Genomic DNA, 18,601 nt, shown 5'->3' with positions numbered 1-18,601 from the left:
AAATATATTTTGCATGTCGATCAGGCAAGTTTGTTCGAATTTTGGCCCTGACTTTGAAAAATATATTTTTATTTCATTAGCCAGCAAGTTATCAGGCAGAGCTGCAGACACAGACAGCTTTGCAGCGCGGTTATTAAACTATAATTCTATACATTATTTCTTGTCAGATTTAAAATTGCGTTACTGCAATATCGGATTCGGGGACTAAATTATGTGTCAACTAAAGATTATTGCACAATCGCCGGGTGAGAAAGCGGGCAACTACGAAATTCGAACGCAAAAATTACTGAATAATTTAATAACTATTCACGAATTTGCCCTATGTGTCGATAATTATGGCAAAGTATACAAAAAGCGTAATGCAAACTCCGAGGCAATACAACAATTTCTTTTTGGACTGCGTCGACCTCTCGATTATGAGGTGCGCAGTGATCATCCAAAGTCGCTAGATGAAGCCATTAGAATCCCAATAGAGTACGAATGTAAATAAAGTGAGCATATCAACAAAAATCAAAATACAGAAAATCAAGCAGCATCACTCGCGCATTTAAATTTCACCACCGTAAAACTAACAAACACGAACGAAAAAGAAAGAGAGGCAATTTTTTTCATTTGTAACTATTGTGGGTCAAAGGGACATTTACAACCTGCGTGTGATAAACGCAGATTAGAAAAGGGTTTTTGAAATTTTTGCGATGAAATAGGCCACACAATTGATATATGCCATACAAAAGATATGCAATTGAACAATAATCGTAGCAATAATGAGCGCAACAACAACAATAAAACCGCTGCCAATACATTGGCATGTAGCTTCCTTCAACTAAATTTATAGGTCCAATAAATAAAATATTGTTTTAATATATCTATATATCTGCTTGCTAATGTACGAGGCGGTTTTTGATACATAATTTAATATAAGTTGTAACTGGGGTTTTCGTGCTACTCCAGTTATGGTGCAATCCCTCGCCCGGGGCTTGGAAAATAACCCGGTGGCGCCAGGCGCTTCTCGTGAACGCCAGAGTCTCTTTCGCACGTGGTTTGCTCGGCTAGATGCAGCCCCGAAAAACGGTAAGGAGAGAGGGCGGTTCGGGATAATAGAGACACGTGGCTTATCAGACGGAAATGTATATTCTTAATAAATTCTTACAACTTATAATCAACTCGATCAACTCGTACAAATTACTCAGATAACCCGTGGACAAAGACAACTCGGACAAGCAAATACCTCTACACGAAAGATATCCCGCCTGACTCGCGCGCGTCTCAAGGCTCAAGAAGTAACCAGATCATACACACTAGCTCGCACTTTTCGTCTCTCATTCACTCACACAATTACGTCGCACGCGAATTCCGCAAACGCCGAACGACTTACCTTAGAATTGTCCGGCCACCTTACGCCTCGTGCGTCCAAGTGTCGGCGCCAAGTATTAACCTACGTTTTCACACAATAAATTTACACTTCCATCATAATCGTAAAACTCCTTAATCCTACACTTCGCTTATTACTCGAGAATATAACCCGTATAGACGAGATAATCCTTCATTCGACGGAACACAATACAAAGAGATAAAGAGATAAAGACAGCGATACGGAGGTAACTAACGCGTACGCGAGATAACCTTTTCGTTCGCGAAACCGAACGTGGAACTGCCGTTCACCCGCGAGACGGATACGACCAGAGAAAACGGAAAACGATTCACTGACCTTAAATTCATCTAGCTGGAACACCCGATGAAGTTGAAATTGAGGCACGTCCGTTCGGGAGCAGTCGGGGCAGGCAAGTGCTGGCTCGAGCGCTCGCGGCTCGCGGCCGCCACTCTGCTCTCCCTAGCCACCGTACCGCGCGCGCGCTGTTGGTCAACGCGTCGCGGCCCGACGGCCCGCTCGCTTGCAGCACTATCGGTTCACGCGCAGTCGCGCGTGCGCGAAGATAGCCCCGCGGACACGATGTCGAAGCAGATAGCCGCGAAATTCGAATTCTCGTAACACACAGACAGCCTTTCACCCGCAGACAACCAAGATAACTCTTGACTGCGGAACCCGTAGTAGGCGAAATTTCGCCGTGTTACAAAGTTTTATATGGTTCATTGTCCAAAAGTTTGCAGACTCCATTGTTTTTTTTAATTATAGAATACGAACACTGAAGAAAATTTTTTTTCCATAGAAATTCACGCATATTTACATGTGTTCCTAACCAACCTAACTATCAAAACAACAGGCTATTCATTAGATAGGTCGCTCGCGCAATTTTCGAGAAAACGATTTTTACCTTTTAGATCTTTAGTTGAAAATCGCGAAATCGTTTAAAATTTTAGCAGCAGGTAGCTTTATTTATAGTGAATCACCAATTAAAATTGTGAAGCATTTGACTACATTGTTTTAGAGATATAAGGAATCAAAAAATTTTCAAAAAAAAATTGAAACCTTGATATTTTACGAACCATGGGGGTTTGAAAGCTGTGCAATGAACTTAGCCAAAACACATAAAATATTTACTTTTTCCCGAAATATCAAGTGCAATAAGGCCTTTTTGCGTTCACAATCGAGGCACAAAAAAACTCATTTTTTTCAGTTTTTGATTTATTTCTGAGAATATATGTAGTCAAATCACTTGAAATTTTAATGGGATATAGTTTGACACGTGGTCCATCTACATGATTTTTTTCGTGAGGTTATGATGTTTAGTTTAAGAGATATGAATTTTATAAAAAAAATAACCTTTTTCATTTTATCTGCCGAACAAAGCAGTTGATCCCGAGGACCAAACGAGGAAAAGTAGGTAATTTTATTCTCTTCCAAATGCTTTATAGCTGAATTGTTTGTAACAATGGGATGATTGAAAAAAATGCAAAATAGTGTTTTTCAAAAATCACAAAATGGCCATAAAAAAAATTGTTGAGAAAATAAGAAATAACTGTTTTTCCCGAATTCAGAATCCAAAAATATATATGTATGTCAAATTTCATTGATATTGACGGAGTAGTTCCAGAAATATTGCGGTATACATAAACACACATACAGGGTGGGCCATTTTAATCAAACCAGTCTAATAACTCCTAAATTAAGCCATGAACAGAAAAATTGTTCAGATGAAAGTTGTCCAGGATCAAGGGAGACATCTTTTTGTGCAATTAGTTTTGACCTTGAACTCAAATTTCAAGGTCATTTGAAGGTCAATTTTTTTTAAATAGGAACCCCTATTTTTGATAGCAGATTCGGAAAAAACAGGAAATGTTACGTCCGAAACGTCCGAAAGTCAACATCCTCTAAAAGCTCTGGAAGTCGATCTCTGAGCAATGCCAAATAGCTATTCTGGTTAACATTTTGACCGAAAAAATATGGCCCAATCAGGTAACCATTAATGCTCCCACACCACACCATTAAACTCCATCGGTTTTGATGGTCAATAGCCCGGTACCAGTGGGGATTTACAGGTGACCAGTAGTGACTATTGTGCCTATTTAATTGACCATCACTGCGAAATATAGCCTCGTCAAAAAACATAACAAATCTGAAAAAATCTGGATCATTTTGTAAAACTCCTAAAGCCCACTGGCAAAAGTTAATACGCATTAGAAAATGGCGTGGCCTCAGCTCATGAACTAATCTTATGTGGTAATCGTGATAGTGGAGATTATTGAGAATTCTCAATGCTGTTCTTCGTGGTATACCGATTTCTCTTTCAATTTGTCGACTACTAATTTGTGGATTGAGATGAACAGCTGCTAAGGCGGCTATAACATTAGGATCATTTTCGTTGTATTCGTGGTGTCTGCGTTGACGACGAAGATGTCCATCACGAGCTCTTCGAAGTAATCTGAGTAATGTGTCGTGAGTAGGACGCCTTCTTAGAGGAAAGCGTTCAGCGTAGAGTCGCACCGCAGCTCTGGCATTGTTTTGGGTTTCGCCTAAGATCATTATCATATCAACAATTTCATTGGATTGATAATCGCCCATGTTGAAAATTTTGTTTATAATAAGAAAAACTATTTTATTTACATTCACTCTTTATTGAAATTGAAACTAAACCAAAATAAGAAAGTGACAACAAAAAAGGAGGAATTTTCAAACTGTATAATTTTTAAATCAAATTTGTAACTTCTTATTTTCTTACGTTAAGACATTGTGATTTAAATTGAAGACAGCTTGAGAACAATCGTTACAATTCATATTAGATTAAAGAAATTCAACTTAAAAAAAAAACATCTAAACTGGAAGTGATGCACTGTGGCAAATGCAATTATTAAAATTTTTTTTTAATATTACAAAAGCAAAATGCTGTTTAATATTTTATCTTAAATAATGTATTTTTTGACATCCTACCTTTATTGTTTAACCATTTTTTACGCTTTTGAAACGTTAAACTTTTACTTGACTCTGCTTCGATCGTGAATGAATTGACAACATTGATTTTTAACGTTCCATTTCCCACTCCCATTAAGAACTCAGATATTTAAAATTATCATGTTTACTTCAAAATTTACTTTTGACCACTAAAAATTTGTTAACGAATGTTAAACAAGCATCCTAGTGAGAGGCAAGGGGACTACAGTAAACAAGCACCCCAGTGAGAGGCAAGGGGACTCACGTTAAAAAAGCACCCCAAAGAGAACATAATCCTAATACGTCCACGTCGTTGTTCCTGGGTAGCGCTGAAATTAGGGAATTATTTTGTTTTCAAGGTAAATATTTTCATGGTCATTGTCACATTGGGTTTGAATATTCATCATAAAAGTACATTAACTACGATTATTCTATCAGAAAATACGATTAAATAGCAATTACAGCATTTCTTAACATTTGACCTTGAAATGACCTGAAGGTCATGAAAAAAATTTTGAAATACCGTTTCAGACGTAAAATTTCCTGTTCTTTCCGAATCTGTTATCAAAAATAGGGGTTCCTATTTAAAAAAAAAATTTGACCTTCAAATGATCTTGAAATTTGAGTTCAAGGTGAAAACTAATTGCACAAAAAGATGACCCCCTTGATCCTGGACAACTTTCATCTGAACAATTTTTCTGTTCATGGCTTAATTTAGGAGTTATTAGACTGGTTTGATTAAAATGGCCCACCCTGTATACACACACGCACACGCACACACACACACACTCTCTCTCTCTCATCTATACGGACATTTTCTAAAAACACTTGATTTGAACTTCTAACACACCAAAAAGTATTTTCTTGAAGTTTTGAAGAAACTCAAAATTTTACTATTACAAAGCTTCCTCTAGGAGGATGCAATAATTCAAACAACAGATATAATAACAGCAACAGGCATCCCAGTAATTATAATTATAATATAATACACTCATAAGATATGGACGATATGAGACCTGATTACGAGCCAAACATTTCACAGAGATTTCAAGTAAAGGAAAATCTGAAACTACACAGCGAGTCAGGCTACACCGAAAGCTGTAAAAATAGCGGCGTTAAGATCTCAGCAAGCTATACTCAGGAGTCGTCGAATTTAATCAAGCAGAATATACTAATAACTAAAGCAGACATAGCAGTAGGAAAATCAAATCCAAAAATCTCAACTTTGGGAATATTGAAAGTAAAGACAAACGACGATATTATTTGCGACATTCATATTCATGTCCTCGATAGCCTCTCCACAAATGTTGCGGGTCTGGTGGGTTACAACGTATTAAGCAAATACAGCGAGAGCACAAATGCCTCTTAAAAATATGTACATATTCAAAATAATGTTTTACCATTTGAAGAAAGAAATAAAGAAACGGATATTTCACTTCTGAAGTTATTCAAGTCTGCATCAGTAAAAGAAAAGATTCGCACTTACCTAAAACTTCTCTCGCCACAAACAGAAGCGATGCTTCATACATATATTGTTGCAATACAGCTCACCGTCCTATCGAAATAAACAATCAAACGACAATATAGTCAATGAGAATGACTATATGAACGACATTTATGTCATCAACACACGACCACCCGAAAAACGTCCATGGTCCATATCAGATGGCCGAATATCATCATTCCTCACGACACAGAGGAAGATTTCTGAACAAATCTTTAAGTAAAGAGAAACCTTTTCTTTTATTTTTGCGGCCATAAGGCGCTTCAAATGTTATTATTATTTAATTTTTTTTTAACCATTTTAAACATTTGTTTTTATCTACTATAGTGAAATTAAGCTTTACTTATTATTGTCTGGAAATGCGCAATCCCAGAAGGGTCCCTCAAATATTAATCTATTTTGTAAAGTTTCAGATTAAAGGACATTTACTTCTTTATAATAAATTGCATAACAATTACGAGTAAAAACGTAACTGATCTTTAAGCAGAAGCATTTTAATCACACTTATTATTCAAATGAGAAAATTCAAATAGGGAAAAATGTACATTTCCAGCTGTACTGCTGCAATGGATCATGAGCGCAGCATAACCGATTCTTATGCAAATATAGAATTTGACAAACCAAGAGATACGAATTCAGACGGTGCACCCCTCGACGCGTCCAATAGGAAAGTATCCGGTTTTGTCAATCAAGCTTTATCATCATGAGTGATTTGTGAAGTATAAAGTACAAGTGAAGTATGGAATGTATGCAAAGGTATAGGTTATAAATTACTATTACGACCGCGTCGTAAATTAACGCCAAATGAAGTATAACACGTCACAGAATATTTTTTAATTTTTTTATTTAAGCTTTCAAGCCCTATTTGGGCGTATACAGCTGTCACAAATTGTTTACAGTATCGTTATACATAAATACAAAATATACAGTGTTTTTCTTGTGCGTCGCTTTAAATAAATAGGTTGCATTTTTCGATTAATTTACAGATACATTCGCATACTCCAATATTGAGTTCCGCGAAAATATTGACAATAAGAGGTAGGAACACTTTATGATTGCATAGTTTTTTTACCAGTTCGAGCCTTTCAGTATCATATAATTTGCACTGCCAGAGAGTATGGTTAAGACCCTGATTTTCGTCACCATGTTGTCATTGAGCGTTGCCAATTATACCTACTCTGGCTAGTAATGCTGAGAGACTGTAATGGTTTGCCCTGTATCTATTAATTGTGTCAATTTGACGACGATTAAGCGAGATATTATGAAACCAAGGTTTATTATTGTTTTTTTTAAACTTTTCGAAATAATTTGTTCCAGTTTGCAGGATTTTTTCTGTTATTACCTCTATTGTTTATTTTTTTTAACATTTTTTAAATTCTTCATAATAATCAGAAAACGAGAGTGTAATGTTTTCTGCTTGATCTTGAGAAATAGCTAAAATTGCAAGCTCGTCCGCTTTCTCGTTACCAATTATTCCTATGTGAGACGCAACCCATATAGATTAAATGAAACGGTCCGGATTGTGCGAAGTATAAGCATTGTATTTTCTTTTAATTTCTAGGACAAGCAAAAAACGCTGGCTTCGCTCGCGATTTACAAATTGATTGTGATGATATTTAAGGGGATGTCGTCCGAAAAAACACTGTTTTTCTATTACATAAGACTTTTTGAATAAAGTTTGCAAATGAAAAACCGAGTCTGTAGCGCCGTAGTGTTAAGTTTAATGAATTGTTACGCCAGAAGAAAATTTCGATCAGACTTTTTTTCTAAAATCTTGGAAATACGAACAGATATTTACGAGTACTTCGTCGTACTCATGCGATTGCAGCGCCAACCTTATAATCTAATTTCACATAAAACTTTTTAAATAAAGCTTGCAAATGAAAAACCGAGTCTGTAGCGCCGTAGTATTAAGTTTAATAAATCGTTCTACCGAAAGAAAAATCCGATCGGATTTTCTGTTTTTCTAGAAGTTTGAAAATACAAAATACACCGTGGTGGATTCGCGAAGCTTTTGCGCCGACATCCCCTTAATTATTTGACGTGTCATCATTATATTACTGTTAAAAATTAGATGTACACTCGATGGTAGTTAATTCTTGTGGAACGTTTTTGAAATGCTCCAATCAAATTGCCACATTGATAAATTCTAACCAATCAAAAGCACGACTTCAAAAACGTTTCATAAGAATTAATTACCGTCGGGTATAAATGAATATATTCAATACAGCCAAAATTCTATAAAAGTAGTTATAGCTAACTAGTACACAGGACCGGCTTTAAAATTATAGAGTAAAATAGAAATAAATTTTGAATATTAAAAAATGTTTTTAAACTCTTTATAATTATTTGATGACAGTATTAATTAAATTTACAAAATCTAACAAAAAAAAAAAATAATATTAATTAAACATTTTTGCTTTCTCCCAGAGGAAGCTTTGTAATAGTAAAATTTTCGACTCTCTCAAAAATAGGTTAGAAATCCATTTTGAGGTTTGTACAGTTCGAATCACTTGTTTTTACAAAATGTCCGTATGGATGTGTGTGTATGTGTGTGTGAGTGTATGTGTACCGCAATATTTTCGAATCGAGGCTATGAATGTCTACAAAATTTGGCATGTTTATCCGTTTTTGAATTCTGAATTGGGGAAAAGAAGTTATTTTTAATTTTTCGTTTTTGTTTTATGGCCGTTTATTGAATTTTGCAAAATTATTTTCGGCGTTTTATGTATCATTTTATTGTTACAAACGATTTAACCAAACGCATTTGAAAGAGAATTAAATTATCTTCGTTTTCTCGATTGGCCCTCCAGATGGACCGCACTGTTTGGCAGCAAATGCAAAAAAGGTGATTTTTTCAAAATAAGGCATATCTTCGAAACAAAATATCAGAACCTCGCAAAAAAATACGTTGATGAGTTATGAGTAAAGCTATATAGCACAGACATTTCAATGTATTTAACTACGTAGTTTTTGAGTTAGAAATCGGAAAACTAAAAAATGAGTATTCTATGTCCAACGTTTACGAGAGTAGAAAGGCTTGAATTCATCTACAATTTCGGGACATAGTATATTGCGCAACTAGGGGGGAAATTGTCTTTTTCTAGCGAGGGTGATGTTTTAAGCACGAGTGGGAGTCAAGGGCGCCGTAGGCGCCCGAGACGGACACTAGTGCTCAAAACATACCCCGAGTCCGAAAAAGCCACTTCTCCCTTGTTGCACACCGTACTTTTTATGATAAGTGCACAAATAGACCACTTATCATGCATATGAAATGAATGGGAACTTCGAGGACTCTTCAAAGTAAAAGAATAGTATATTAAAAATTGTGAAAATTTCAAAATTTTTTGTAAATATCAATAATTCAAACATTTCAAAAATTGCAAAATTTCAAAAATTTCAAAAATTTCAAAATTTCAAAAATTTCAAAAATTTCAACATTTCAAAAATTTCAAAAATTTCAAAATTTCAAAAATTTCAAAAATTTTTAAAGATTCTAAAAATGTCTAAAATTTTGAAAATACATACAAAATTTTGCATAATAATCCGTTTTCGAATTCTGAATTGAGGAAAAGAAGTTATTTTTAATTTTGCCAGCTAGTTTTTGTTTTATAGCCGTTTATTGAATTTTGCAAAATTAATTTTGTTATTTTTTATATAATTTCATTGTTACAAACGATTTAGCCATAAAGCATTTGAAAGAGAATTAAATTACCTTCGTTTTCTCGTTTGGCCCTCCAGATGGACCGCACTGTTTGGCAGCAAATCAGCAAATGCAAAAAGGTGATTTTTTCAAAATAAGGCATATCTCCGAAACAAAATATCAGAACCTCGCAAAAAAATACGTTGATGAGTTATGAGTAAAGATTTATAGCACAGACATTTCAATGTATTTAACTACGTAGTTTTTGAGTTAGAAATCGGAAAACTAAAAAATGAGTATTCTATCTCCAACGTTTACAAAGCAAAAAAGCAACATTCTCCAACTGATCAAGGCGAACAAACCGTAAAATTCCAAAAAAGCAATGCATCTATAATCTACAATAAATTAAATAGCTTTATAAAAACTTAGATTATATTACACATACACGTATGCATGGCGCGTAAGGCAAATTATGAGTTTTTTTATTTGAGTTTTCTTATATTTTTTTAACATTTTTGTCCTGGATAATAAACACATTACTATACCAAAAAAATTGTTTATATAAGATTATAAATTTTATTAATAAAATTATATTAAATTTTAATATCAGTATTATAATTTTTCCTATATAGCTTCCTCCTAGAGGAAAAGTTATAATAATCAAATTTTTTGTTTTACCCTGTTAACTGACACCCCACCCCTCTACCTGATTGCCTCATATAGAGTTCATGCATCTAAACTCTCAAATCGTCAAAATAATATCATATATCCGTACAGATTTTTTAGAAAACATGTAATTATCTTACACTAGCGGAATAGGAAGAAGCTAAGTGCCAATGACTTGGCAGCGGTTTTTTATTTACATTTATAAAATAATGTAAATTGTGAGATTATAACAATCATAACATTTATATTCTGCATTAAAAAGTAATACATAATACGATATTTACTTTTATATTAAATGATAACGATATCTTCAATCCCTAACGAAAAAGAAAAATGAAAAGAATTGAAAAAAAAAAACGTTATGAACTGCAGATGATAAAAAAAAGGCGGAATTGAGACACAGATAACAGTAATTTTTTGTTGTCTTCAGTTTTATTTAGTTTGCTAGATACTTCAGTTGGATTTTTTTTCAGGTGTAATATTTTACAATTTAGAAAATAAATAAAAAAATGAATACAACAGACAATAACTATCAATAAGTGAAGACAACAGTTTTTTCATAGTTCAAAACAGTTTTCTTTATTTAATAACTGTTGTCTTATACGTTCACTAGTTCATTCTCAATCAAAATAGCTATCTTCGGATTTCTACACTTTTTTCTCAACTTTTTTAAAAACACGCCTTTAATAACATAAAAATGAAAATTAATTTTTAAAAAAGTAAAAGCTTAGTCGAGTTTGATATATTCCGCAACGAAATAACAGATAAAAAGAACTGAGATCAATCAACCCAAGTCAAGTTTATTATATTTAATCATAATGAAGCAACAACATTTTTTTTTTGGTCAATAAAGGACTTACTCAACTTAAAGTTAAATTATATACTAATTACAATTAGGAAGAATTCTCAAGATACTTACTACGTAACTTGTCATGACCGTTTCATTGTACTTATGGTGTTTTTATGGCGTTATAATAAAATACGTAAAGAGAACATTTTAGTTGTTTACCAATAAACATTATAAAACGGTCAGGGCAAGTTACGTAGTAAGTATTTTGAGAGTTTTGAAGTGAATACTTCTATAGGCTCGCCGGGTACACATGTTACTGGGGAGTTAATCGGCGAAGCGGCGACCGTCTCGGCGGTGCAACAGACCGATCGTCACGAAAGCAGATTATTAACTTATTGTGGTAAACATTATTACTGTATGACACGCCCTAGCGTAAACCTCGATTTACCGCACGCTCGTGCAAAAATGCACTCTCTAAATCTCGGATTACGCACGTTGTGTCATAAAATATCGTACGATACTATTATTCTTATTATATTTTCTTTATTAGTATTATATTTTGCATATCCTATCAGTATATAACTTTACTTAACCTAAGTTAAGTCCTTTATTGACCAAAAGAAATGTTGTTGCTTCATTATAATTGAATATAATAAACTGGACTTTGGTTGATTGATCTCAGTTCTTTTTTATCTGTTATTTCGTTGCGGAATATATCAAACTCGCCTAACCTTTTACTTTTAAAAGTTAATTTTTTGAGATTTTAGTCCTTTATAGTAAATTTTTTTAGATATTTCATATTTCTTCTGAAAATAAAACATAAGCATCTTTAGCACCTTTTGACCATGGTTTTATTGTATCACTAACATGAAATCACTGATTATTTTGATACACTACCCTCGAACGATTTGTACACCTAGACACCAAAACCAAGTGCGAACTACCTAGACCATGCATCGGCCACCCTGTACACCAAGACGCCCTCCTTGTATGATGTATGTACCTAGAAATAAAAAACTCGTCATCGGTCACCCTGTACACCGAGACACCGCCCTTGAATGATGTATTTACCTAGACATAAAAAATTACGGAGCGCACCCCGTACACCTAGACACCGTCTTTGAATATCTATTTATCGTCTTCATTTATCTCGATCAAAATTACAGATTTTATCTTGTGATATGCATGTGCGTCATTTCATATTCACAAATACATAGAATTAAAAAAAGAGTATACCTGCACAAATAACTATTTGCAGCATCCCTTTGATCTTGACCAAAACTGCAAATTTTATCTTGTAATATGAATGAATACTTACAGCATTCGTCATTATATGTCACGAACGCAAAACTTTTAAAAAACGATTATATTTGCACGAGTAATTATTTGTAGCATCCCTTTCATGTAAATCGAACCTGCAGATAACATTTTGTGATATGCATGAATACATAAATCGGTATTTCATATTCATAAACAAATAACTTAAAAAAAAAAAAATTATATCAGCACAAATATTTAATTGCAGCATCCCTTTTATCTGGACCAAATTTACTGATTACATCTTATGTTATGCTCGAATACATAAAGCATTTGTCATCTCATATTCACAAATAGATGGCTTTTGAAAAAAACAGCATATCTGTAGAAATATTTAATTGCAGCATTCCTTTCATCTGGACCAATTTTAAAATAATCTTTATTTATCCATATATATATATATATATGGATAAATATATAATATAAAAAAATTAATTAATTGCGTCTATTTTTTTTAATTGTTTTGACAGCTTCCAATCTACCTTGACCGAATCTTGAAAATGTTTTTTGGTAGAAATGTATATTTTTATCATATGTACCTGTCTTTACCAATTAATAGTTTTTTGTTTGTAAAATACATCAAGTTTTGTAGAATAAATGCAAAAAAAAATCTGGACGGATGGACATTTTTTAAGTTCTTTTACTGCTAAAAACTAATTAAAATTTGATACATTTGATATTTTCTTTCGGTATTTTAAATGATTTAAGTTTAAAGAACATTTCTACCGAAAAATAGATCTAATTTTTTTCTTTTTACAAGTTTTAAAGGGTTTTTACAAAATTGACCAAATATATAATTTTAATATAGTGTAGATTGCTGTATATTTTACCTTAAGTTTCTTAATATTCATTTTATTAAAATTTTATTTAAAGTTAGCAAATTTTATTGCGTGAGTAACGTTTTTTATAATTGAAATTTGAGCAATTGTTTTATAATATTTTTTATTCATATAATCTTTTGATATTGGAAAAAATGATAAAGTTGTGAAAAATGAAAAATGATATCATGTTCATGATATCATCAAAAATGTTTTCACATTTTATTAATATTAAATTGAATATTGCATGGGCAAATACTCAATACAATAGCGACTGCAAATGCTTTAGAAAAAACACCGCAATCATACTAAAATCACATACAAATGTTTCATAAAGCTAAAATATTTCAATTTTTCTCAAAAGTCATAAAATTACGTGATGAAACGTTCGAAATCAATAAATTCAATATTTTCACCAGGGTCCCTCTACACGATGATCCGCTACAAAAACCTCGTATCTCAAAAGCCACTTCGAAAACCTGTATCTCGAAAGCCGATTTGGAGACCTCGTATCTGATGATCCGCTTTGAAAAGCGTGTACCTCAAAATCCACTTCGTAAACCCCGTCTTCGAAGATCTGATTTAAAAATCCTTTGTCTCAAAATCCACTTAAAAAGGCACAAAAATTCGAGCTGATTTACAGTTTTATGAATAGTTTACTTAAATTTTGTCAGAATATTCGACCGCGTCTATTTAGCAAAAATAGAAGAAACTAGAGCGTCACGCGCGGCCTGATGGTCGCGGTGGCTTACCGCCTTCCATCGCTTCACGAAGCGTTTTGCGTTTAAGGCATGACGTCTGACGCTCGCTCTTTACGCTCGCTATCTAGCGTTTGGGTTGGTTATCTACTCAATAAACCGTTTTTGAGGATTTGTTTTTCGTTAAAGCATTACGAAAAGATATTTGTTACAGTAAATAGTTGTGTTTTGAAAATATCTACAACTTTTACATTTAACATTTTTATATAAAACGTACAACCGCAAAGTTTTATTGTAAAGAATTGATTTTTTTGCTGTAGAAAAACGATTTTGTGCTGTTAACTCGAGTTATAAGCATTTTTATGATTTGTTTCAATCATTATATGTTATTGTTTCGTAGATGCCAAATATAAAATTACAAAGTTCGGATGGCGAGGTATTCGAGGTGGATGTTGATATAGCAAAATGTTCTGTAACTATTAAAACCATGCTAGAAGACTTGGGTATGGATGAAGATGAAGAAGAAGTTGTTCCTCTGCCAAATGTAAATTCTGCCATTCTCCGAAAAGTAATTCAGTGGGCAACTTATCACAAAGACGATCCTCCACCTCCCGAAGATGACGAAAATAAAGAAAAGCGTACTGATGATATAAGTTCTTGGGATGCAGATTTTCTAAAGGTTTGTTGTATTTATGTTTTTCTTACTTTATTTGGTTAATTCAGTATAAATATTAATTAAATAGAAACACGACCCTAATAGAAACATTGACAAGTTGTTGGCGTGTAAAGGTTCTTTTTTTTATAATAAGGGAAATACAGGGAATCCAAGGAGATCAAATGGTGATAAACTTCGGTGGCTTATTGGAAAAGGTAACCAAGAAATTTGTTCTTTCCGTTAGATAAGTTTGTGTTCCCTATACTGGCAGCAACTGTCAAATTGTTTCTAATATAAAAAGAAGATACTCGTGCTACCGTATAATGCATCGACCGTCAATATTTGTGTATCTATATAAGCGCCGGATGGCCGTCAGGTCGATTCAAGCACTAGCGTGGATCGCCAGTTACATAGACCCGACGTATAGTTAGATACAGTAAGTAAGACACTGCAGCGTTTTAGACCAAGGGCCGCACTTGGATTGAGCACTGGGCACTGACCAATCGCTCCAGAACATGGTGGACTGCGATATCTAGGCTCGGCTTCAACTTAATCGAGCTCTCGCTGCTCGAGCTCGACGACGACCCCGTCGCCTACAATCACGACTACACTGGCTAATTCGAGGGGACGGCAAGTAAGCATTAAAATTATAATTTTATAAAGCACAACCATTCGAATTTGTATAACTACTAGTCAGCAGATTCTATTTACCTTCATTGATAAATATCATTTCTTACTTCAAGAAGAATTAATCTTAGTATAGATTCAAGATAAAAATCCGCCTTCTGCTGAAATAATTCTTCTATAATAGAGAGGAATATGCTTAATTATTTTTTTAAATTCATGATTCTACTCATTTCTTTGCACAAGATGATTTGGACTAGTTTTAGAAGATTCAGATTAGATGAAGTAAAATCATGAAACACAAAGTGGATTCTGATCTTGAAGCTATAGTGTGATTAATTCTTCTTGTAGTAATAAGAAATTATTATTTTTGTGAGTATGCTAATATTTAATATTTGACATTTTTCATTATTACTGTGTCAATCAGACTCATTGTCAACTGCAAATTTTAGTCGTTATTTAGCAGCAATCCGGATAACAGAGAGATAGATAGGGTGTGTTTCTCTAGGCGCCTGAGCACAGGCTGGCGATTGCGAAACAATACTATCATGTTGTTAATATGGTTCGCCGCAGATTCTCGAGCCGCTGCACAATATCTCCCGCTCTCTTCCCTCACATACTCTAGACATTCGCAGACATCCTCACTTTCCTCGCTTCTTACTCCTTCTTTTTCTTTCTATATGCGCATGCATTCATTCTCCTCTCTTCTTGCCCTTACTCTTCTCATCTTTCGCATTCACACACATACACATTACATCTATTGTCACTCATTTGCACGCATTTACATATGATTCCAATCGAAGAGCGTTTACCCTTACCTAGTCCCCTCTCTGAATTTCTTATTGATTATCAAAAACAAATTCAAAGAAGCTCCACTTGAAATACAGATTTGAATCTTCTACTGTTATCATTATTTCTGATCTTCATTCTTTACTGCTCATTCTTTTATTAATCACAACGTTTTGTATCAATTAAAATATGTATATAAATTTGACAGCATTTAACATGACAAGTGTATAACCACTGCCAATTCTTTGGCGCGTAGCTTCCTTCAAAATTATGTATTGCTTTAATATCAAAATTGTTTTACTCCATACATAATTACATACAGTTTTTATACTTTTCTGTTTGATGGATGAAGTTATTTAACACGTACTGCACATAAGCGGGAGAGTGGCAAAAATTTTCAGTTATCGCGTAATACAGAAAAGCGTGTTTTTTCAGTATTTGATCTATTTCTCGGGATAAAATCAATGAAATCACTTAAAATTTGCATAATTTTCTCTCTCTCGTTCGCATAGCTATAATTGACTAATAGATGTTAAACGAAATATCGCAATAAAATAAACGCACATGCGAAATTGAAAATCTTGTTTTTCATGAAATTTATAAAAAGAGAAACAGAAAAAACAAGCTAGGTAGATTAAAATTCATTTTATAGAAGCTGAGATAGAAATGATGCAGTTTTCAGTTAAACAGAGTATACCGGGTGAAGAACCAAATTTTTGAACCTTATTATCTTCGAAAATAACTGGTATTGTAAATAGCCCAAAGAAAGGACCCATTGTACTATATAATGCAACCAAATAAAAAATTTGAACTTGATTATTGCTTTCTTACTCCAGTTATCGTATTTCATAGAAACACGACTTTTTTCAATTTTTGTTTTTTTTTACGGATCTGCCCCATGAAATGACTCAAAATTATAGTAGCGTAGTGTAGTAGTGTATAGTTCTAATAATCTTCAATAATCACGATAATTTTTAGAAAGGTTTGAGATTTGGTTTTTAAGTGAAAACGATTTCAATAAATTGCGCTTTATGGTGGATAATAAAAGAACGATGAACAATTATATAAATTTTAAAAAGATAGGTAATTTTATTTTCTTAAAAGGATTTAGGCCAAGCTGTAGGGCATTTTTACATGACATAATTTGTTGCAGCAAACCGATTGTGCGATCATGTAAAGGATGATAAGCAGATGACAAGGTGCAAGCATGTTTTTCACTCGCATTTCCGTTCCTTATTGTTAGTTATTAACAATTTGCGATTAACAAGTGCCTGGAAGCATGCGAAAAACCGTCGTAAAGTTCGCGAAAATCGGCCAAGCGCGCGCTCGCAGTCGAGTGGTGGGGGACGGAGCAGCGCCGGAGGAGAAGCGTATATATAGTAAAAGAAGCGCGCGGCGTGCACGTTACCTATCTTTGCTTTAACATTTCTCAGCATCTACTACAGCTATTTGAATGATTTTTTTTTATTTTAGGGTAATGGACCCAGAGGAATCACATACCGATGAGCAGAGCGTCGGTTTTTAATAGGAACAGGGAGTTCACTAAAAACATCCCATTGTACCTTTCGTAATGATTTTTTCTGAAAACAGACCAATGAATCGGATTCCTCTGGTTCCTCTTTAACTTTTGCACATATAAAGAACATTATAATCCCTAGTTTTTCCCAAAATTTTAGCGGTTCAGCTCAAAAAATGACGGAGCTATGAATTTTCGAAAAAACGCCTGATTTTCCGGTTTATCTTAATTATCTCAGGACCTAATTATCTAATTGAGGTGTTCGACCTCTCATTTTGTAGATATTTCTATTCTCTACAAATCATCTTGTTGGGGCATTCTGATAGCGCCTCAAGCTTTAAAGTTGTGAGCAAAAAAAGACCAAAATCACGTTTTTTTGCAATAAATTGTTAATAACTAACAATAAGGAACGGAAATGCGAGTAAAAAACATATACCTTTTCATCTGCTTATCATCTTTTACATGATCGCATAATCGGTTTTCTGCAACAAATTATGTGATAATAAGACAGTTTTAAATCCCTACAGCCTGGCCTTAAATGTGCATATCATGCATTTTACTTTGATTAATTTTTCGATAACTTTATCAGATATACCTAAACTCTAAACACTAAAAAATCGCTATAAAAAAATGAGTTGAAAACTGCAAAAACGAACTTTTTTCGCCGTATTACAGAAAACTGATATTAAGACTTGGTGGCTTAAAATCCACTTAGTAGAAGCTAAGATACAGGCGTATACATACGCGCATACACATACATCAATACGGACATTTTCCAAAAGCACTATTTTCCGATTTAAAATAAAAAGCACAGTTCCGATGGAAGAACCTGCAGAACTATACAAACATGTGATTGAAAACAAGAACAAAATCTTTGTGGGGCATCAAAAATGTACAGTTTATGACCTGATGAAGTATGCTTATATAACTAATGATTGGGTCATGAAATACAAAAGTGCATAAACCGAGTATATATTAACACTAAATATAATACTAAATTTGACACAAACCACTATGCAGTAGACTCAACTTTTTGCAACATCCTGAAGAGAAAAATAAACAAATATTTTGATACTACGGACTACCCTACGAGACCGTCTTTACCGACTGTGAATATGGTTTTCCAACATCAGAAGGTAACAACTGGAGCTAACTCTCGAAGAGGAACGATGGACTTACTATACCTGGACAATCTACTCTACGAGACCAGCGTGCTAGAAGAAACAGGTGTCAGCCAAATCTACAGGCTTTGGC

The 18,601-nt window shown here is 33.8% G+C and overlaps 1 protein-coding gene across 5 annotated transcripts in view; it reads left to right on the top strand.

Moving 5' to 3' along the window:
• The window catches only part of LOC103316687 (S-phase kinase-associated protein 1), a 67,033-nt gene that overhangs the window by 22,902 nt on the left and 25,530 nt on the right, over nucleotides 1-18,601 (top strand). For 3 of the 5 annotated variants that reach the window (XM_031926998.2, XM_032601839.1, XM_032601837.1), the window contains exon 2: nucleotides 14,164-14,442. In XM_031926998.2, coding sequence (XP_031782858.1) covers nucleotides 14,164-14,442 — 279 coding nt within the window. Of the gene's footprint in view, nucleotides 1-6,238; nucleotides 6,588-13,484; nucleotides 14,443-18,601 lie in introns of those variants that run through there. The other 2 variants (XM_032601836.1, XM_032601838.1) reach the window with 2 other exon arrangements.

This window comes from Nasonia vitripennis (genome assembly GCF_009193385.2).
Source record: "Nasonia vitripennis strain AsymCx chromosome 3 unlocalized genomic scaffold, Nvit_psr_1.1 chr3_random0008, whole genome shotgun sequence".
Lineage (NCBI taxonomy): Eukaryota > Metazoa > Arthropoda > Insecta > Hymenoptera > Pteromalidae > Nasonia > Nasonia vitripennis.
This window is presented reverse-complemented; position numbering and strand designations above follow the sequence as displayed.